We start from the raw sequence: 23193 nt of genomic DNA on the forward strand, positions 1-23193 counted from the left end.
TTTCTTGTGATTGAGTTCCAGTTTTTTTTTTTTTAAGATTTTTATTTATTTATTGAGAGAAAGAATAATAGAGAGCACGAGAGGGGTGAGAGTCAGAGGGAGAAGTAGACTTCCTGCTGAGCAGGGAGCCCAATGCGGGACTCGATCCCAGGACTCCAGGACCATGAGCCAAAGGCAGTCGCTTAACCAGCTGAGCCACCCAGGCGCCCTGAGTTCCAGTTTTAAAGCATTATGGTCTGAGAATACGCAGGAAATAATCTCAATCTTTTGGTATCGTTTGAGACCTGATTTGTGACCCAGTATGTGGTCTATTCTGGAGAAAGTTCCGTGTGCCCTCGAGAAGAATGAGTATTCTGTTGTTTTAGGGCAGAATGTTCTGTATATATATGAGGTCCAGCTGCTCCAGTGTGTCATTCAAAACTCTTGTTTCTTTGTTGATTTTCTGCTTAGATGATCTGTCTATCGCTGAGAGTATTGAGGTCTCCTACAATTAATGTATTATTATCAATATGCTATTTTGGTTAGCAGTTGGCTTATGTAGATGGCTGCTCCCATGTTGGGGGCATAGATATTTACAATTGTTAGATCTTCTTGTTGGATAGACCCTTTAAGAATGATATAGTGTCCTTCTGTGTCTCTAACTACAGTCTTTTTTTTTTTTTTAAAGATTTTATTTATTTATTTGACACAGAGAGAGAAAGCACAAGTAGGCAGAGAGGCAGGCAGAGAGAGAGGGAGAAGCAGACTCCCCACTGAGCAGGGAGCCCGATGCGGGGCTCGATCCCAGGACCCAGGGATCATGACCTGAGCCGAAGGCAGCCGCTTAACCGACTGAGCCACCCAGGCGCCCCTCTAACTACAGTCTTTAGCTTAAAATCTAATTTGTCTGATATAAGAATTGCTACCCCAGCTTTCTTTTGAGGTCCGTTGGCATAGAAGATGGATCTCCATCCCTTCAGTTTCAGTCTGGACGTATCTTCAGGTTCAAAATGAGTCTCTTGTAGACAGCATATAGATGGGTCCTGTCTTTTTATCCAATCTGCAACACTGTGCCGTTTTATGGGAGCATTTAGGCCGTCCACGTTGAGACTGATTATTGAAAGATATGAATTTATTGTCATCATGTTGCCTGTTAAGTCCTTGTGATAGTTCTATAGATTGTCTCTGTAGATTTCTGTTCTATATCACTCTTGGGGTCTTTCTCCTTTTATAGAACCCCCCCTTAATATTTCTTGCAGGGCCGGCTTAGTGGTCACATATTCTTTCAGTTTCTGCTGCTCTTGGAAGCTCTGCATCTCTCCATTCTAAATGACAGCCTTGCTGGGTAAAGTATTCTTGGCTGCATGTTCTTCTCGTTTAGTACCCTGAATATGTCTTGCCAGCACCTTCTGGCTTGCCAGGTCTCTGTGGATAGGTGTGACGTTATTCTGATGTTCCTCACTCTGTACGTAAGGAATCTCTTCCCCCTAACTGCCCTTAAGATGGTTTCCTTGGTTCTAAGATTTGTGAGTTTTACTATTACATGCTGGGGCGTTGGCCTGTTTTCCTTTATCTTGGAAGGGGTCCTCTGCCTCTAAGACACGAATGTTTGTTTCATTCCCCAGATTAGGGAAGTTCTCAGCTATGATTTGCTCACTAGTCCTCTCTCTCTCTCCACCCCTTCAGGGATCCCAATAATTCTTACATTGGAATGTTTCATGGTGTCACTTTTTTCTCTGATTCTCTTTTCATGGATCTTGAGTTGTTTCTCCCTGGCCTCCTCTTTATCCTTCTTTTCTATCAATTGGTCTTCTAATTCGTTCTTCTGCCTCGCTTACCCTGTTAGATTATCTAGATTAGACTGGATCTCATTGATAGCACTTTTAAGTTCTGCCAGTTCAGCTTTCATTTCTGCCCTTAGAGACTCTTATGTTGCCATTAATCGATTTCTCCATTCTAGCTATTGTCTTCACAACTGCTACCCTGAATTCCATCTCTGACATCTTGGTTATATCTGTAACCATTTGTAAATCTGTGGCAGAAATCACAGCCTCTGAGTCTTTCCTATTTTGTTCCTCCTCCTAGTCATTCTGTTGAGGGGTGGTTGAAGGAATGTACAGAGTACAAATTATTGACCACAATCCAAGATGCATCTGTTTTATAGGGATCTTAGGGTTGTTGACCTCTTGTTCTCCCAGCCTGTCTTCTGGGGGAGGGGCCTGCGCACTGTTACTCAGGCAACCTTGTTTGGGCAAGAGTTGCCCTGCCCCCTGTGTGTGGGGGGGAATGGGCTCAGTGAAAACCGGTTTGGGGGGGCTTTTGTTCTCTGGCATGTTTCCGCGTCTCTTCTGAGAGAGCAGAAGAGATCGTTTCCAACCCTCTGCCTCAGAGGAGAGAGATCACAGTCAGTTCTTCAGTGAGCTCTCCAGGCCACACTATCTCCGTTTCTGTGCAGCCGTCCTGGGTTGTGAGACCCTCAGCAGCGCTTCCAGTCCTTGCCTCCAGGTTGGAGCACTTCTCTGCCCTTTGTGCTTCTAAAACCACCAGCCACCCCCAGTTGGCATGCACGTCCCCCGCTGCTCCAGGTTTCATTCCGGGGGAGTTGCCCTAAAGTCCTTTCCCCGCCACTACCTGTCTGCGAGTCTCTGCCCCGTTCCCAACACAGGAGGCTTTCGCTCACCGGTGTTGCAAGATCCCAACGGCTCCCTCCCCTTTCCGTTTATCTTCCGATATCTGCCCGCAGAATCACGGCTCCCTGCTTCATACCTCGAAACCAAACACCTGCGATATTCTGTTTGTAGGGATCCAGATACATCTTACATCTCAGGCTGATTTCATGGGTTTTCGGAGTGGTCTGGTAGATATCCAGCTCAATTCTGGGGACCAGCTGGAATAGGGTTCCCTACTCCTCGCCATATTTTCCTCCCTGCTGGGCCTTTTTATATCCATCAATTAGAACACAGAAACTTTTACATCTGAACTTAAGGTATTCTTTAACTCTACAAAAGGTTTTAGTATGTGACTATTTTCTCTTCTACATTTATTTTCTCTTCCCATAAGCCCATTAAATAGGTGTTAGACCTGAACTGATCACCTCTATTTTAGCTTTTTTTCCTCCCTTTTCAAATCTCTGTCCTTTTGTATCATATACCATAAGAATTCCTGGTCTCATGATGTTCCATCTCACTAATTGCTCTTCATCTGTGTCTGCTCCTTTTCAAAAGCCTCATGGAGTTTTTTTTTTATTGGGGAGGGAGTTATTTCATTCATAATATCTCCAATTGGTTCTTTTCTACAACAGTCTGTTGGTAATGCATGAATATAATTATTCATTGAGCAGTCTTTCTCAAATACTTATTTATAAGCTCATCTTTGCCTTTGAATTCTTGACTGCCCATAGATGCTTTTTCTGTTTATTCTAGCTTCTATTTCCAGTGATTATGAAGAAGCTAGTCTATCCTGGAAATAGAACGTACCTGTAATTTGCTTTCTGGGCAACAGGGTCTCCCCATTCTTCCTGATATTGGCAGCCATAGCTAGTTACTGCTCTGACACATTAATCTTTGGGCCCACCCTCACTGCTCTAGCTAAGGATGAACAACTCTGCTGATTGCTGCTTGGCACGGCCAGAAGTGAAGAAAGCCAGTTAACTCAAAGTTGTCCAAGGGCTCTTTCAATTCCTTTCTCACACTGACTCAGAGCTAGAAACTATTCCCATCTCTCAAAGCAGTCCTCTCATGCACATGCTTTGAACTGTGGTTACCCTCATCAATCTAATCCCCATTGCTTTTCTTCCATGGATTCATGAAAGTTTCTAATCTATTTATGACCTTCTTTCTCATTTTTCCCATACTGCTGAATTGTTAAGTGCTCATGCATGTAGGTACTCTGATTGCAGTTCTGATATGGACAAACTTTAATGCAGCTAAAAATGGTACACAGTGTTCTCATTTATTATATAGAACAATGCTACCTAGACAGTGTCACTGAACCACTAAAAGGCTCAAAGTGGACTTGTTTATTTTTATCCATATAAATTAGATTATTCATTTTTTAAAATAAACAATTCCTGGTCCTATGCCCCCTCCTCCCTACCATGCAGTATGGTATTGGGATACTTTACCCAATTTACAATTATATGCTTAGGAAATATTACCCTAAGAAAACAGAGAAGCTATTCTTTAAAAAAAGATCTTTGAGTGCAGAATTCCCACATTCTTGATAAAGTTATCTTACATTAAACTGACTGGTGTTTCAACCTCTCTACTTCCATATAAAGAATGCTCAGCTAGGGGCACCTGGGTGGCTCAGTCAGTTAAGCATCCGACTCTTGATTTCAGCTCAACTCATGGTCTCAGGATTGTGAGATGGAGCCCTGTATCGGGCTCATGTTGGGTGTGGAGCCTGCTTGAGAGTCTCTCTCCCCCTTCCCTTTTGCCCTGAGTCCTGACTCACACGTGCTCTCAAAAAAACAAAACAAAACCAGAAAACAAAAAAAAACTCAGCTGGTTTGTCTTGTTATCAAGAGAATAAACTTATTATCTTTGTTTCAAACTTCAGAATGATTAACAAAGTTTTAACTGACTAGGAGTACAATAAGCCCAATGGTATAATGTGGCTACTAAATAGTAATTCTTCTTTACTCTGTTAACCAGAACACTGCTAGAGTAGTTTATCCCGAGTACAACTTTTCAAAAGGAATATAAAGACATTCAGGAGAGTGACTAGAATTTTGAAGAAACTAAAAATATGTGTTGTGTGGCAGAGCTTGCTATTATCAAGCCCACGTTCTCTTCTTGGGCACACTGCTCTGTTACACTTCCTAGTCTCCCTTGCTATTAGGTAGAGCCAAAGAGAACGGGACAGGAAATGATACACATCTTTCAGATCAGGCACATGAATGGGCCACTCCTTTCAGTGAGGTGGAATGAAAGCAAGCTGAAAGCTACATGATGAAAATGAGAAAGCTCTCTCAGCCCAAGTGTCTGAAACGACTACATGGGGGAGGATAGACCTGAATGTAGTCACCTGCGTAGTACAGTTAAGTGAGCGAGAAATAAACTTCTGTTTTATTATAACACTAAGGAATATACCGTATCATAGAAGAAATGTTTAGTGTGAAGAAGCCTGGGTCTAAGTGGGGAGATACAAATAAACGTAACAGAGGATTCAAATATACAAAGAGTTGTCGTGATGAAAATAGATTTGACAGGTTCTATATAGTACCTGGAAAACAGAGATTAAGATAAGGAAGCCCTTAAAAATAAGTTGATTTTTTAGGAATCAGGGCTAACAATGAACAGTGAAGAAAGTGTCTCAACAAAGCTGAAATATCCACATAAAGAAGTCAATATAAAGGAAGAGTCCAGAACTAGATTAACTAAACTAGAAGCCTTTGAGTCTGTAACATACACATAATGTTTATTTCCCAGCTTATTCAATGTTCAGTTGAATAATTCACAATCAACTATTAAAACAGAGCCATCAGGGACAACCTGATCTCATTTCCTTCATTCTGCTCTTCACTCACTGTGCTCTGGCCACCCTGGTCTTGCTGTTTCTTCCAACACACCAAACATACTTTTGCTTCACGGTCTTTGCACTTGCTTTTCTTCTGCCAGGAAACTTTGCCCCTCAAATGCCCAACTGGGCTACTCACTATCTTACTTTTTTCAGGTCTTTCCTTAAAAGTCATCATCTTCTTCTTTTTTTTTTTAAGATTTTATTCATTTATTTGACAGAGACACAGCGAGAGCAGGAACACAAGCAGGGGGAGTGGGAGAGGGAGAAGCAGGCTTCCTGTGGAGCAGGGAGCCCAATGCGGGGCTCGATCCCAGGACCCTGGGATCATGACCTGAGCTGAAGGCAGATGCTTAACGACTGAGCCACAACAGGCGCCCCAAAAGTCATCTTCTTAGTGAGGCCTTACCTAAGACTACTTAACATTATGACCCTAACACACTCTTTTGGTATTGCTTAGCTAAATTTTTATCCATAGCAATAGGTTATTATGTATTTTATTTAGTTTTCGCTCCCCCCCCCCCAATTAAAATGTATGCCCTAGGAAGACAGAAATTTTTGTCTATATTTTTCAATGCTATATTCCCAGTATCTAGAACTATGCCTGTCAAAGAATAAGTACCCATTAAATATTTAATAAAATATCTGAATTTATCTTCCTACTCACATTCTTAAAAAAATGCAAACCAATTTTGTCAAAGGTATAGAAAAACTTATTCACACATGGAGGCCAATAATATGCTTATTATGTACTCTGAAAACTGAAAGGTAGGAAAAAAAAGTCTTACTTCATGTACTTTATATTCTGCTAGGAGAGAGAAAGGCAAACAAATAAATAATGGAAGGTGGTGATAAGAACAAAGTAGAGTAAGGGAAAAGAGACTTATGGGCAGAGGAGCTGATCGCTGTAATTGAGAAACTGATCAGGGAAGGCGTCTGAGAGGTGATACCTGGGTAGAGACCTGAGAAAAATAAAGAATCATGCCAGGCAAATATCTAGAAGAGTATTCCAGGCAGAAAAAGCATGAACTTCTGTCACTGGTAGTTGCCTAAACAGGCACAAACTTGAAAGACAGTGATTTAATGCCATTAAAAATTTTAAATGTGCATATTCTTTGATTAAGCTAAGGTTATTATACTTTTAGGAATGGATGCTAGAAAAATACACAAAGTAATGCTCATGTGAAATAAAACTCAAGGATGCTTACTCTAACAGTTCAACAGATAAAAACTAAAACACCACCAAAAGATCTATGAACAAGAATCTGGATAAAGTTTTGGTACATCAAGACAATGGAAAAAGCCATGCTACTTTTTAAAAGGAATGAGATTGTGTCCTGAAAAATACATTATATATATATACATATAAATACATTTTCTATACACACACATAAAGCAAACTGCAAAGTAGTATGCAATAGTATGTGTATATATATATATATACATTATACACACACACACACACAAAGCAAATTGCAGAATAGTATGCAACACATAACTCCTATTTTTGTAAGAGGAAAAAAAATTTATAATGTAGCCCTACTATACACATACATATATATACATACCATCCTGCCCACCAGATAGTTAACATGACATTTCTGATAAGAAAACTTTTCCATATCCTATTATTCACCTCTGTAGTATTTGAAATTTTTATAATAAATTCTTAATAAGTCTCTTTCTAAGTATACTGATTTCTCCCCCTCAAATTACCTCTTCTGGGAGAGCAGAATGGGGTTTGTCAGAAGTTGCAAGTAATAAAACTGGAGCAAATGAAGGAATATTCTGTAACAACGTAGTAAATGTGGCTTTGAGTGTTGGTCCAACTATTTCCCACCACAAGTGGATATGAGGAACATACACTATACTTGGTGCTGTTCTCTTAGCTTCACGAATCATCTAGTAGAGAGGAAGAAAAAATATTTAGTTAAGGTCAGTACATTAGTAATGCTCACTTTATTAGTCTGGAACAACATTTAACTTCCTACAATTATCATATAAAGCCCTCAAGTTTTTAAAATGCTTCGCCCAGTCTCACAATCTTATTTTTAAATGTTTTATGAAATTCTCATTTGTAGGAAAACATGGTTGCTTCAAGCAATTAAGAAAGAAAACAGCTTAATCAATCTAGAAGACTTCTGTTAAATATAAAAATATAAACTTTTACATTTGAAAGATTTTAACATGGAAATAGCAAAAACAGAAGCAGCAGAAAATCTGAGCACAAACCACATAGCATTTAGTGTTTTAAGTACTTTATTCACTTAATTCTCACACCAGCTACATAACGTAAGTACTATTATTACTTCCATTTTGTACATGGGAAAACAAGGTAGAGATCTAACAACTTCCCTAAGGTCACACAGATATTAAATGGTGGAAATGTGATTTAAATCCATACTCTTTAATGACTAGGCAATTACATATAGTTCTATTTCATAAACCTGGAGGTAGAACTCAGAACGACAAGAAAAAAATTCAAAAACGATAAGGCAATTGTAGATTGTGCCTCTGGAAGACTGTGTTCTCTTACAGCTTATTTGGGCAACAATGAATTACCTGGGCACACGTTTCTTCAGGAGATGTAGCACTGACTCCAAAAAGAACAGGAATGTCTAATGTATATACTGCAAATTTTTCCAAAGCATGGATGACAGCTGGTGCCAAATGAGAACCTTGCCCAAAGCCTGGTTCTCCCACTACCAATATTCTTGGTCGAAAAGACATAGGTTGATAACATGCATTTCTGAAAGAAATTAGCTTTATTTTAGAAAAAGCAAAAATTTAAAATTTCCTCCCAAATTATCCATTTTTAACTCTCTTAAGGTAAAAGTTTTGACTATGTGGGTGGTCAATCCATAACAGCATGGTTCACATGGTTTTTGGAAAGTATCGACCTCCACAGATTTTAGGAATACTTCATATATAGTGAAATTTCTACTACAGTGACAACTGTAATGATAAAAATATTTGATGTTTTAACTTAAAAAAAGATCAGTTAGCATCTTTTATGTTTTTCAACCACCATCTTTTAGTTTTAGGGAATTCACACACCAAAAAATTATATATATTCATTTGCAGGAGAAATATATACCTATTCAAATGAAGAAAATTAAAATTTTCTTTTGTCTTAAAGGATTTTTGAGAAAGCCCATTCTCATATACAGATGGAATATCATCATCACTGTATGCCAAGTCACTTTCTAGCAGAGGACATGAAATATCTATAAAACAAAAAAATTGCACATTAGTAACTTTTCTGGATTGCAAAGCAAATGTTTACCTAATGCTTTGGTTAGCAAATCAATGTAAATGAAATGTACAAGAAAATTTTTAAGAATCAAAAATATCTATGTAGATATGAGTAACAAGTAAATATAAAAAGGCCATTTCAAACTTAAAACAGACTTAACTGAAGGCGATCTGTGAATCTGCGAAGTAAATTTCCTTCAAATATTCAGGCAAAGCATGACTAGATTCCTTTCAAGAGGCTCTTTGTATTATTATTATTTACAAGTTTTATTTGCTTATTTTGAGAGAGAGAAAAAAAGAGCGCACGTGGGAGCAGGGGGTAGGCAGAGAGAGAGGGAGAGAAAAACTCAAGCAGACTCCGTGCTGAGTGCGCAGAGCCTGACACAGGACTTGATCCCAAGACCCACCACAAGATCACAACCTAAGCTGCAACCAAGAGTCAGATGCTCAACCGACCACGTCACCCAGGCGCCCTGAAGAGGCTCTTTTCTAAAGAAACATTTCTGGGATGTATAAAACATTTAGCTTTACTGATTATGAAAACTGACTTTAAATGGCCAATCCAGTTGCATACCTGAGTCTAATGATTTATTTGTTCTGATTTCTGCATGTGGAAATACTCTCTGCAGGGCTTCTAAGATCTTGTGAACGGTGCTTTGCAGGAGAGGTTTCACAACAGTGGACAATGCCTGCCCAGGTGATGTCACAGCTCTTTGGGCAGCTGGTATCATCTTTTGCATAGCTACCTCAAAATCCTTAGCCGAGATGTTAATTGAAGAGAGATCCAACTGTAGTTTCTCACTAGTAGTATAGATTTGTGGGTAGCGTCGACGCAGAGCACATAAAGCAGCCTCAGAGCATATCGACTTAATATCTGCACCACAGTATCCTATCCAAGGCAATCAAAAAATTTTTAAAATGTAAATCATCACCCTAATAGCATGACCATGGTTGAAAGAAAATTAAAACTTAACCTAGCAATATAGTAGGAAAATATTTAAAATAAGGCTAAAAATCTCTCATTCACCCAGTGAACTTATAATGGTAGTAATAACTATCAACTCTTGCAAGTGAAATGTACAAACACTAAGTATAGCATAGCATTCAGGAACAAGAGTTTTAAAATCAGACTAGGGTCAAATTCTATTTTATCATTTACTACATGTATGATTTTTGGAGAATCATTTATGCTCTCTCAGCCATTTCTACATCTGTAAAATAGGGATATAATGCTACCTACTTCACAGGACTGATGTGAGAATTTCTTGAAATGATATATGTAGAATGCTTAACAGAATGACTAGAAAAATGTGATCAGCAAAAGATGGCTATTATTATTGTCTAACTTTGCTTTCCAATTCTGCAACAGCCAATTCATCAAATATCTCTAATATCCAGGATTTTGTAAGAAGAAAACACGCCACAAATAAGAGATTAGAAACAAATATAACCTGTATTTCTTTAAACATAACGTTGCAAGACTACAACTTGCTTCATCTCTGAAACGCATGCATTTTATCTTTTAATGCCTAAAGCAATGTTTACCAACACAGTTTTCTGCTAGTTCTTCTAGAAATACGTCCAGTGGTTTAGGATTCCAATCCCTTGTGTGAATCTTAAGAATTTCTTTTCGAGCCTACAAGTAAGAACAATTTAACTTTTTTAATAATAAAGTGTTATTCAGATTTGAATAATTTCAATTTAAAATAATTTTATCTAAAATTATAAAGAAATCAATACCTATTATAATAAAAATATGAAACACGAAAAAAGAAAAGAAAAAGATGTATTTGTAAGCATTTAAGTTTATGTTAAAGAAGATTTGCATTTATAGTGCTCAAGTTCTAGTGCTCACCATAAATGTGTACGAAATTAAATAATAATGAGACTAGTGTTCATTCTGGTACGTATTAAAAATTGTGCTTTTTTAAAGATTTATTTATTTATTCCAGAGAGAGAGAGAGAGAGCACCAGTGGGGGGAGGGGCACAGGGAGAGAAGCTGACTCCCCGCTGAGCGCAGAGCCTGATCTCATAACCCTGAGATCATGATTTGAGCTGAAATCGAGTTGGATGCTTAACCAGCAGAGCCACCCAGGCGCCCCAAGAATTGTTTTTAAGAGTACTGACAGCTCTACTCATATTTCCCTGCTTGGTTCTCAAAAGATTAAGCGGCTTTAAAATAACTGGGTAGGATTATAAGGTAGTATCCATGAAAAAACCGATGTTAATAAATTGACTAAGGACTGACTATTCATTAGGCCACATGTTCTGAAGCAAAATAAAGTTGTATGGTAACAACCAAAGGCTATGGTCAAATTGAGAATTTTTTTTTTTTTTTTAAAGATTGACTGATTTTAGAAAGAGAGAGCAAGAGCACATGAGTGGGGGAAGGCGCAGAGGGAAAAGGGATGAGAGAATATCAAGTTGACTCTGAACTGAGCCCGGAGTCCGTTGCAGGGCTTGATCTCACGACCCTGAGATCATGACCTTAGCCAGAATCAAGAGTCGGATGCTTAACTGACTCTGACTGAGCCACCCAGGCGCCCCTCAAATTGAGAAAATTTTAAGAGTATTTTTAGGGAAGCATTATTTTATTTAAAGAAAAGAAGTTGGATTTTTTTTTATTCTTTTTTTTTTTTAATAAAATAATGCTTTCCCTAAAAATACACACATATATATTTGGATGTTAATCACATATGACTTTTGCTTCAGAACATACAAAACTCAATCTTCAAATTTTCACTGTGCCAAGATTTGTCTATGATATGGGCAACATATTCTGTCAAAATCTGAATAATGTTAAATTCCTACATCTTTGTCAGGTAGGCTGAAAAGGAATTCTCTGTCAAAGCGACCAGGCCTTCGCAAAGCAGGATCGATAGAATCCAGTCTGTTGGTTGCACCAATGACCACAATTTCTCCTCTGCTGTCCAATCCATCCATAAGAGCTAGCAGGGTGGAAACAATGGAACTAAATGTAAAGATAAGAGAGAAGAGATTAAACATATGATGCTAAATATGTATTATTTCTTCTTTTTCTAAGATTTAATAAACATGTGAATAAATTTTCTCAGAGCATGCCATTACTTCCAATAGATTTAAAAACTATAAAATAACACACTAAATGGCATAGAGATTAAAATCAATGAAAAACATAAATGGCCTTTAGAATGCCACAAATGGATCCTGGAAGACATTTCGTAAAGCATAACTTCACATAGGAACTTGAGAGTTCCCAAAAAAGGATACAACATTAAAAAAAAAAAAATAGTAGACAAACTGTATCTAAAAAATGGTCCATTGTATACACATTATCAAAGAACTCCCAAATAAAATAGAATATACATAAAGCATAAAAAACAGAACTTTAATTACATTTTAATTATGGATAGAGAATAAAACAATCTCCACATCATCACCCACTTTCTTTCCTTTTTTTTTTTTTATTTATTTGTCTCTACACCCAACATGGGGCTCGAACTCATGACCCCGAAATCAAGAGTCATGTGCTCTTCCGACTCAGTGTCCTTTTTTCTAACTTAATCCAATAGTTTGAGAAAGAAAACCCAAAAAAACCTCATACAGATCATTTAATCCATACACATTTCATATTAAATACTTAATGTATTTATATCTAAGATAAGGGCTTTGCAAAACTCCACAGTACTAGGACATCAATGGAAATGACAATAATCCCTTAATATCACCTAATACTTAATTTTCCTGATTGTTTCAGAATATCTTTTTCCATTTCATTCTTTTTTTTTTGAAGATTTTATTTATTTATTTATTTGACAGAGAGAGACACAGCGAGAGAGGGAACACAAGCAGGGGGAGTGGGAGAGGGAGAGGCAGGCCTCCCACAGAGCAGGGAGCCTGATGCGGGGCTCGATCCCAGGACCCTGGGATCATGACCTGAGCCAAAGGCAGACGCTTAACAACTGAGCCACACAGGTGCCCCATTTTACATTTCATTTTTTAAGCCAAGACCCACACACTGCACTTGGTCAAATGTCGCTCAAATCCTTAACGGTTCCCATCGAATCTTCCTTTCTTTTTATTCCTTCATGCCATTTATTTGTTGAAGAAATTGGGTCATTCGCCTTGTAAAATCTCCTTTCTACATTCTGGATTGGGCTGCTTGCTTCCTGATAGGATCCTTTAACCTGTCCTCTATCTCTCCTATTTCCTATGAACTGGCAGTTAGATCTAGAAGCTTAACAGATGCAGGCTGAACTACTTGGGATAGCATATATCATAGGAATATATCATGTACTTGCAATATTGTATATGCAAGAGGCATATAATGCCAGTTTTTCCTTTAAGATTAGGGGACTGGGTTTAGGTGAGGTGTTATCAGTTTACTACATTCATCATTAACTTCACTATCAACCTTTATACCAGTTTTTGCAGGTGCTGATAATTATTGCTTAGATCAGGGTTTCTCAATCTTGGCACAATTAACATTTGGGTCAGATAACTCTCTTTGTTGTACACAGCTGTCCTTTGCACCGTAGGATGTTTAACAGCGCCTGTGGTCCTCACCCACTAGATGCCAGTAGTGGATGGCCCACCTCCTCTAATTTGTGACAATCAAAAATGTCTCCCAACATTTGTCCCATGTGGGGGGAGGGGCAAAATCCACTCCCAGTTGGAAACCACAGGTCTAGATCCACTATTTGCGAAATGGTGATTTTTCTATTTCAATAATTTTCCTTGCATTTATAAACTATGATTTTCCTATAAAGAACAATGTTATTCCTTCAATTATTAAATTACTCTGAATCATGGCCTGAATCATAGTCACAGGACAGGAAAAAGAAATGCTTGATGCATTTTCTTTATCAATTTTCAGAGTAATGAGTCACTATTTTAGCATCCTCTCTAGTGACCAATTAGGTTTTTATTTAAAAAAATCATTAAAAACTGACAGTTTTTATGTATTTGATGCATTTCACTCTGTTGTAGTCATTATTTTTGATGCTCAAATTACCCCATCTTGGCCAATAGAAACTCCTTCAAAACTGACTATGTCATTCTGATGCGACTCCGGCAGTTTCTGATTGCTCCCTCGCTTCCAGGCATTACACGATATTCCAGGCTTGTCTTGCTTATTTCCAGACTTATTTCCACTATCCACCATCTCTCCTAAGAGCCCTAGTATTTAGAGAACACATTTTGGTTGCCAGGGGTATGAATTTAATTGGATTGTAATAGCTTCTAGGCCTTTTAAAGTATCCAGAGCTAGAAACTATTTTTTCTTTAAAAAAATTCATTGTGAGTTCATACTGATGCTACCAATTCAAAGTAAAGATTTTAAGGTTTTGATATATTTTTTAAGATTTTATTTATTTATTTGACAGAGAGAGACACAGCAAGAGGGAACACAAGCAGGGGGAGTGGGAGAGGGAGAAGCAGGCTTCCCTTGGAGCAGGGAGCCTGATGCGGGGCTCGATCCCAGGACCCTGGGATCATGACCTGAGCCGAAGGCAGATGCTTAACGACTGAGCCACCCAGGCCCCCCAAGATTTTAAGGTTTTAATTTAACTTATTTTATATTTATATCCTCTTTCTCTTAGGCTAAAAATCGTATTTCTAAGGCATTCACAAACTTGCTTATTTGCATTATCTTACCATATTATTACTAACAAATAAAAAACACAGTTTAATCATGTAACTTTTAAAAATGCTTAATTTAACAAAAATGTTTAGGCTCAGATTGTTTAAGTCTTTGGTTAAAAAAAACCCAAACCAGAACTTGCACACACTAAGTTTCATACATATATACATATATATATATGAATGAAAGTAGCGACCTGGTTTTCCTAATACCATTTATTGAAGAGACTGTCTATCCTATATTCTTACATACAGTTAGTCTCCACTGCATATTTCTGCCTCCTCTGTCACAGATTAATTGACCCTATAGCGTGGGTTTATTTCTGGGCTCTCTATCCTGTTCTGTTCATCTATTTTTGTGCCAGTGCCATACTGTTCTGATTACCATAGCTTTGTAGCATATTCTGAAATCTGGGACTGTGGTACCTCCAACTTTGCTCTTTCTCAGGACTGCTTTGGCAAACTTTGAAACTGGACCACTTTCTTACACCATTCACAAAAATAAACTCAAATGGAAAAAAGACCTAAGTGTGAGACCAGAAACCATAAAACTCCTTAAAGAAAACATAGGGAGTAATTTCTTGGATGTCAGCCTTAGCAATATTTTTCTAGATTTGTCTCCTCAGCCAAAAGAAACCAAAGCAAAATTGAACTATTGGGAATACACCAAAATAAAAAGATTTGGAAAGCAAAGGAAGCCATCAACAAAACAAAAAGGCAACCCACTGAATAGAAAACGATATTTCCAAATGATATATCTGATAAGGTGTCAATATCCAAAACATATAAAGAACTATACAACTCAACACCAAAAAAAATCCAAATAATCTGGTTAAAAAATGGGAAGAGCACATTCTTTGAAAGAATAGACATTTTCCCTAAGAAGACATACAGATAGCCGACACATGAAAATATGGTCAACATCACTAATCATCAGGGAAATGCAAATCAAAACCACAATGAGATATCATCTTATACCTGTCAGAATGGCTAATATCAAAAGACAAGAAATAGTAAGTGTTGGCAAGGATGTGGAGAAAAGAAAACCCTCATGCACTGTAACTTAGAATGTAAACTGGTTCAGCCACTATGGAAAATAGTACAGAGGTTCCACAAAAAGTTAAAAAATAGGGGCGCCTGGGTGGCTCAGTCATTAAGCATCTGCCTTCAGCTCAGGTCATGATCCCGGGGTCCTGGGATCGAGCCCCGCATCGGGCTCCCTGCTTGGCGGGAAGCTTGTTTCTCCCCCTCTCACTCCGTCTGCTTGTGTTCCCTCTCTCGCTGTGTCTCTGTCAAATAAATAAAATCTTTAAAAAAAAAAAAAAAGGTTAAAAAATAAAAATACCCCCCCATTTAATCCAATAATTCCACTATTGGTTATTTACCCTCCCCAAAATCCCACTAATTCAAAAATATATATGTACCTCTATGTTTATTACAGCATTATTTACAATAGCCAAAGTATGAAAGCAACCTAACTGTGCATCAATAGATGATGGATAGGTAAAGAAGAGGTGCTATATACGTATACAATGGAGTATTACTCAGCCATAAAAAAGAATGGGATCTTGCCATTTGCCACAACATAGATTGACCTAGAGAAGTAAGTCAGATAAAGGCAACTACCACGATTTGTTTTATGTGGAATCTAAAAACAAAACAAACAAAAAACCAGAAACGGAACCATAAATACAGAGAATAAACTGGTCGTTGCCAGAGGGAAGGGGGTTGGGAGATGAGCAAGATGGGTGAAGGAGATTAAGAGGCACAAACTTACAGTTATAAAATAAGTCATGAGGATGAAAAGTACAGCATGGGGAATATAGTCAATATTGTAATAATGTTGTATGGTGACAGATAGTAAATACACTTATCCTGGTATGAGCACAGCTTAGTGTACAGAATTGCTGAATCACTATGTTTTACACCTTAAACAAATAACACTGTATGTCAACCATCCTTCAATAAAAAATATATGTATGTATTTAAGATGGCGTGTGCTTCCCAAATTGTGCTATCACTTTCTCCAATTCCTTTTAGAACTATTCCAAAACACAGTAAGCACTCAATTAGTTTAACACAATGGATACAGTATGGCTGATGATGACATGTGCCATGTATAAAAAGTTTGTATGATTACTGGTAGGGTATTACAGACGCAACTATTTTTACCATAGCATTTAACATTTTAATCTACTGAGAGCAACAAATGAAATTGCGTAGCATCAAGTCAAAGAAGGCCACCAGACTACAGTAAATATTGTTAGGTATTAGAAAAATAAAAACCTATCTATCACTCACATTATTATGTCTTGTTTCTCTTTATATTATTCACAATAAAAAAACTATACTAGCATATATGAAGGCATGCAAACATCTGCTTTAGGGTATCCCAATTAAGCAATTATGGATAATACATGAGACCAACTGAAAAGAAGTTTTGAAAAACTGAAGAGGAATGAGGATTAAAAGTAATTTAGATTCAAGCTGAGGCAGGGGCAAGTGCCCCACCTTGGGCAGTCAGCTTGTCACAGAGGAGGTGCAAATTTCCCATCTTAAAAATGGAAAAGTTGGCCTAATCTTTGAATCTCAAACTAGTAGTCATGCACTAAGACATATTTTGTTTGGTCAAGGCAGTGTCTTAAAAATACCTGAATCAGTTGGCAACGTTTAAAAGATACTTAACACAAAAATTTGAACATAACATTTAAGAAAGAGAACAAATTCATTTTTCAAGTCTGAGTCAGCTTCTGCACTTCAGTTAACAGGTTGGGGCTAAAAACAACTGGCTGCACTCTTAGGATTAGCCGCTCAACCACATTCCCAACCTTGGCCCCACTCTACCTATAGGCCTGCCTCACTCATTTCATTTGCCTTATACCTCATTGGCCAGTGAGCTTTTAAGTTTGTTTCATGAATTAAACCTGTAACCAATATTTTGATACTGTGCTTGTGAACACCTTGCCATGAAGAACAGGTCCATTTTTTCTTTTTGTGCTATATATTAAGGTTTTGTACTATATATTAAGGTTCTACCAAAATAAGGAAACTATTGGTTTGTAAAGTATCTTTCACTATTTAACATTCTATTCCTCATGCCACATCAATACAGCTCAGAGTACAAGAAGAAAGGCAGAAGTGCCATCAAGCAAGGTTTACCTGTGAATTTGATCTTGCCTGCTTGATCGTACTGGTGCCAGACCATCGATTTCATCGAAAAAAATAATGGATGGGCGCATCTGATAAGCCTAGAAAACAGGTCCAGTGTTTGCATGTTATCATGAGTAACTTCAAATATATAGACTTAATATGAGCCATTTTAATACATTTTCATTCCAACTTGCTTACAAGAATTTATTAATAATTTATAAATCTAAATGTAAATCCAAGAACTATATTTTGAGGATCCAAACTAAAATATTAATATAAACAATTTAATTTTATTTGCATTCTCAATTGGAAATATTCAAAATACTGGTCATATACCTTAGGTTTCATGTAACTATAGTTATTGGGACACATAAAATTATTCAAGACCAACTGTTGAAACAAGAGGAAGACCAGAAGACAATGACATAGCCTTCCTCCCGGTCAGGATGGGAAAACATTTAGCAAGATGCCATAGTTTTGTTTTTTTTTTTAAAAGTCTATTTCAATAAAGTCAAAGAAACTCAGTGAGTTCTATAAAGCGATTTAAAAGCATTTGCAGCAATATGCCTCAGTAGATCAGAATGTATTATCTCACAATGTGCTGTCAATACAATCTGGGATATGAAAATGAAAGTCACTCTAGGGCAGAACTTATTTTCAACTCACATAATGAGACAATTCACTACTGCTAAGTATGAGAGTTCAGTCTCTCTCTAGATATGAGACCTACGACTCCAAAGAACTTAGATCCAATTATTCCTTTGTCTTTTTCCTATAAAACTGTTCATCATAGGTCAGTATTATCTTGACATACAAAGGAAAATAATCCATAAAGAGTATGTATTTGTTCTAATTCTTCGGAGTTTATTTCTATGAAACATGATTAAATACAAGACTTATCTAATCCTTACATACTTACATCTACATTGATTATAGGTCTGTGTAAGTAATTTTAATATCATACCTGATCAAATAGTAATCGTAGTTGTCTTTCAGACTCTCCTACCCATTTACTCAGACAATCAGCACCTTTCCTCATGAAGAATGCTACTCTCTTATCCCCTTGACTGCACTCATTGGCAAGTGCTCTGGCAACCAGAGTTTTTCCAGTTCCAGGTGGACCATAAAACAAACAACCTCTATAAAAGAATAAGTGTTTTTTTAGACTACATTAAAAAGTAAACTATTTAAACAAAATTAGAAACCAATTTCATGAATGCAGTTAATTAGTGAATAAAAAAGTAAATAAGACAACTGAAATATCGCTTCAATCCAGAGTACAATTTAAAACCTGAAAATATCAATACTACAAAACTGAAACTAATAAAACCCTCTATTTGAAACCTATTTTCTATTATTCACTCATCATGCTCATCATATTACTTTACCTTGCATAAAAATAAGTCACTCTTAAAAACCCTTGATAGTTTACTTTTCTAACATATCAGGGGGAAGAATAGCAGATTTCATCTACAACCTCTGGTTTCACTGCCAGTAACACAGCACCAGAAGTTTTGTAAGAAAACATGACGGGAATGAATAGAAAAGAAAGTTAAGATAAGAGAGCTTAAATAACTGGTGTTTGGGTGGCAGGGACTAGGACAATGTAAATAATTTGAAATCATTCTTGGTGACATCACTGTAATGGGGTAATCTATAGTTTTATACATATTTCCCAAGTTATTCATTGCTCTTTGGCTAGAATTCCAAAAAATAAAAAAGGACTGTACTCATCATTTTTATTAGAAATGTAAAAAGGGTACAGAAACAGAACACGTCAGGGATTAAGTGCTACCAAAGTAACATGAAATAATCAATTTCAGATCATCATATAAAAGTAACATTAAAGAAGATTCCAGAAAAGCAAAAATGACAAAATAAGAATTGTGGGAAAAAATTCACAGTAATAGATGAAATCTATCAAAAGAATAATATATAAAAGAAAAATAAGAAATGGACATGATCAAATGCAGATAGAAAAAAACAAAGCAACTGCTACAATAACAATACACTAATGGAATAAATAAATGAAAATTTCAACCTACAAAGGCCAAGGCAGGAACAGATTTTTTAAAATGTATCTATTGAGCCAACATGTCATTTGTGAGGCTGCATCCTAAAGAAGGAATTAAGGAAGGATTCACACAAAGAGGAAGCAATGAGATACTCATTGTGATAATAATTTAAAAAAACCTAAATAGCCAGAAATAGCAGAATTGATTTTAAAAAAAAGGGATACATCCATATAATGGTATATTATTCAGCCATTAAAACAGAAAGAGAACGCACCATATGAAACCAGTAGGTTAACACAATCATATATTTGATTTATTGTAAGGGGGAAATGTATGTTATAAGGAAGAGGAAATGAGAAAAAATTGGGAGTTCTTTTTAAATTTACTAATTACTTTTTTTTACAGTAATGTAGTATTTTATTCTGTCCATTAATAACTAATATTTGAGAACATTTATAATATTCATGGAACTTTAAGAGAAGTTCTACTTTTTTTACATTTCAGTATTGAGTATTATAAAAAAGTCAAAATATAGGGGTGCCTTGGTGGCGCAGTTGGTTGAGAGTCCAACTCTTGGTTTTGGCTCAGGTTGTGTCCTCAGGTTTGTGAGATAGAGCCCTGTGTCAGGCTCCATGCTCAGGGTAGAGTCTGCTTAAAACTCTCTCTCCCTCTGCCCCTCCCTCCCGCTCTCACTCTTTCTCCCTCAAATAAATAAATCTTTAAAACAAAAACAAAATATGGCCAAAATTATTAGGTTAAAAACCTTATAATTAATGCTTGGTGTTAGTCTACATATTGTTCAGTTTTTGGCATAAAGTTCTTTCGCTACAAGAAAGAACATTTTGGCTTACTTCACTAATAAATAAAACAGGAATATCTGTTTAATGCTGGGATGGTCTCTTTTTGGTATCTCTTCTGCTACTGATTTTTAGCATAATTATGTGTGGTTGTATGAATGGACTTGAGTGGACAGAGGTACTCATCATGTTTATTCCAAATAAGAGTAAATGACTGATCACGTTAGTAATGAGGAGAGAGAGAGGCAATGCAACTGCCCTATATTTTTGAGGCCAAAAGGTTTAGCCTAAGGAGGTTAGCCAAAACTCAGGAATAAAAGCCCACACAAAAATGTAGTATGGAGCCAAATTGGGAGCTTAAGAAAAGAACAAAGCCATAGCTTCTTCTGCTGCTCCTGGTGCCGCTTGTGTGCTCGTTCAGTGTGGACCTGGTACCTCTTTTGTGAAGCGGCAGCTGAGGAGACTCCAGCGCTCGCCGCGGCCGACGAAAAACCCAAGGAAGGCGTCAAGACTGAGAACAATGATCATATTAATTTGAAGGCGGCGGGGCAGGACGGTTCTGTGGTGCAGTTTACGATTAAGAGGCACACACCACTTAGTAATCTAATGAAAGCCTATTGTGAACGACAGGGTTTGTCAATGAGGCAGATCAGATTCCGATTTGATGGGCAGCCAATCAACGAAACAGACACACCTGCACAGTTGGAAATGGAGGATGAAGATATAATTGATGTGTTCCAGCAGCAGATAGGTGTCTACTAAAAGGGGAACCTGCTACTTTATTCCAGAACTCTGTTCCTCCAGATCAAGAAGACATTCTCAATTAGAAAGCAGCTATTTGGTTCCACCACATCCTGACTACTGCAGTATAGTTTCCTCTATTCTTTCATTTTCCCCTTCCCCATTCCTTTATTGAACATAAAGTAACTGTGTACGTGCACAAGCATATCGCATTTTTTTTTTTAACTAAATGGCCAATGGTATGTTTTGATCAACATCAAATGCAGATGGGATGGGGGAAAATACTGCTTCTGTGAAAATACCCCCTCTCTCTGTTAGTGGCATGCTCAGTCAGCTCTTATCTTCATATTCCAGTAAGTTATTTTCCTCTGTTTAACAAAAAAAAGAACATAAAAATCCTTGCAAACCTTGTTTGATTGGAAAATTTTATGTTTTTCATTTATCATTGTAAAACCAAGGACAATTTTATTTTGTATGTAGCTGTTACACGTAGGGCAATCTGTCTTTAAGTAGGGATAAATTACTCTAAAAGAAATGAATCCTAGATAGTTTTCCCTTCAAGTTAAGCGTTTTGTTGTTTAAATAAACTTGTTTAAAAAAAAAAAAAAGAACAAAGCCATAAATTGCTCTTTGAGGCAATGAGGATGGTGAATTTTCCACCATTTTCTTTGTGGCTTTGGGCAATCTTGGGTCCTTGAAATGCCCACTTGTGCCCCTCCTGACAGCTCTGCCACCTCAGCAGCAAACCACAGCAGGAGCAGAGAGGGAAAACTGAGGGAAAGACCGGGTTGTGACGGCACCCCCCCCCCCGACCCAATTTACTAAATTACTTTAACTAAGTACTTCTAATACTTCTTATAAGCAGCAAGGGTCATTATTTAATATTAATATCTTTCTAGGTAAAGAAATTAATTCACCAATGTCTAACTGTGATTGAGGTATGGTATATAACTTTTTTATAATGGAAAAGGGAAAAAGCTTACTAATTTAAAAAGTTTACTTAAATCAATGTTTCCATACAGGATGACTCAGGAAGAAAAGTTTCAGAAGGAAAAAGGAATCAGGGACTAGGGTTTAAATATGGGTTAATAAGGTATAAAAACTAGAAGAAAAAGGAAAAAGATAAAAAAGTGTGGTGATATGACAGCTAAAATAAAGTAGAGCTCCCAATAAGAAAGCTAATTTGTGGGGTGCCTGGGTGGCTCAGTCCATTAAGCGTCCGGCTCTTGATTTTGGCTCAGGTCATGATCTTGGTCGTGACATCGAGCCTGGTGTCGGGCTCCTGGCATGGAGACTGCTTAAGATTCTCTCTCTTCCTCTCCCTCCGCATGGCTCCCCCCACCGCCCCCTCTCTTTAAAAAAAGAAAAAAAAGCTAATTTGCAAAACACCTCTTGAAATTGAGGTGATATATCTCAAGGCAGGAGAGAAGGGTTGGGTTGAAAACTGAGGAGGATGGAATAAGACATTATTAAAAAACAGTGAGACCACCCCTTTTTACTACTCTGTGCAGGCAAACTGCTTGGATAGTTTACTTTCTGATACAGGACAAGATGAGATGTGCTGAAGTTAATTTCAAAACTCCATGCTCAACAGTGTAGACTACTGACCCTTGTTCAGGCCTACTGCTAAAATGCTGGCAGGCCAGGCTCATAGGCTTCAGACAGAAAACTGGAGGATTTGTCTCTGGTGGGGAAAAACACGCCTAGATACTGACTTTGCGGATTTCTGGTAAAAGAATCACCACCCACCAATCACCCTAAGGTGAGACCTACAAATTAACAACTCTACAAGTGAGCTTTTAAAAACATGCTCCATTCTTGGGGCACCTGAGTGGCTCAGTCAGTTGAATTCCTGAGAGGAGACGAAATCCAGGTCTCCTACTCCTCCGCCATCTTGCTCCGCCGTGGCTCAGTCAGTTGAGCGACTTGACTCTTGATTTCAGCTCAGGTCATGGTCTCAGGGTTGGAGATTAAGCCCCATGGGGGGTGCTCAGCATTCTGCTGGAGATCATCTCCCTCTGTCCCTGTGCATGCCTGTGTGTGCACTCTCGCTCTCAAATAAATAAATAAATAAATCTTTTAAAAAAAAACCACCTTCACCCTTGAATATTAATAG

The 23193-nt window shown here is 37.5% G+C and overlaps 2 protein-coding genes and 1 pseudogene across 2 annotated transcripts in view; 1 reads left to right on the forward strand and 2 right to left on the reverse strand.

Annotated features, from left to right (window-relative positions):
• The window catches only part of ATAD2 (ATPase family AAA domain containing 2), a 73715-nt gene that overhangs the window by 18601 nt on the left and 31921 nt on the right, over positions 1-23193 (reverse strand). The window contains exons 12-19 of the mRNA XM_044914661.1: positions 18489-18663; positions 17534-17622; positions 11567-11726; positions 10300-10390; positions 9329-9643; positions 8597-8726; positions 8062-8248; positions 7216-7401 (exon numbers count right to left, since the gene is read on the reverse strand). Coding sequence (XP_044770596.1) covers positions 7216-7401; positions 8062-8248; positions 8597-8726; positions 9329-9643; positions 10300-10390; positions 11567-11726; positions 17534-17622; positions 18489-18663 — 1333 coding nt within the window. The remainder of the gene's footprint in view (positions 1-7215; positions 7402-8061; positions 8249-8596; positions 8727-9328; positions 9644-10299; positions 10391-11566; positions 11727-17533; positions 17623-18488; positions 18664-23193) is intronic.
• Positions 20339-21740, reverse strand: LOC110578909 (annotated as a pseudogene).
• LOC110578745 (small ubiquitin-related modifier 2-like) lies at positions 20778-21098 on the forward strand (the record flags this gene model as incomplete). The annotated part of the gene is made up of 2 exons (XM_021688287.1): positions 20778-20967; positions 21025-21098. Coding segments are annotated over 2 exons (264 nt in total), but the record flags the coding sequence as incomplete, so codon positions are not given.

Source organism: Neomonachus schauinslandi, chromosome 4 (genome assembly GCF_002201575.2).
Source record: "Neomonachus schauinslandi chromosome 4, ASM220157v2, whole genome shotgun sequence".
Lineage (NCBI taxonomy): Eukaryota > Metazoa > Chordata > Mammalia > Carnivora > Phocidae > Neomonachus > Neomonachus schauinslandi.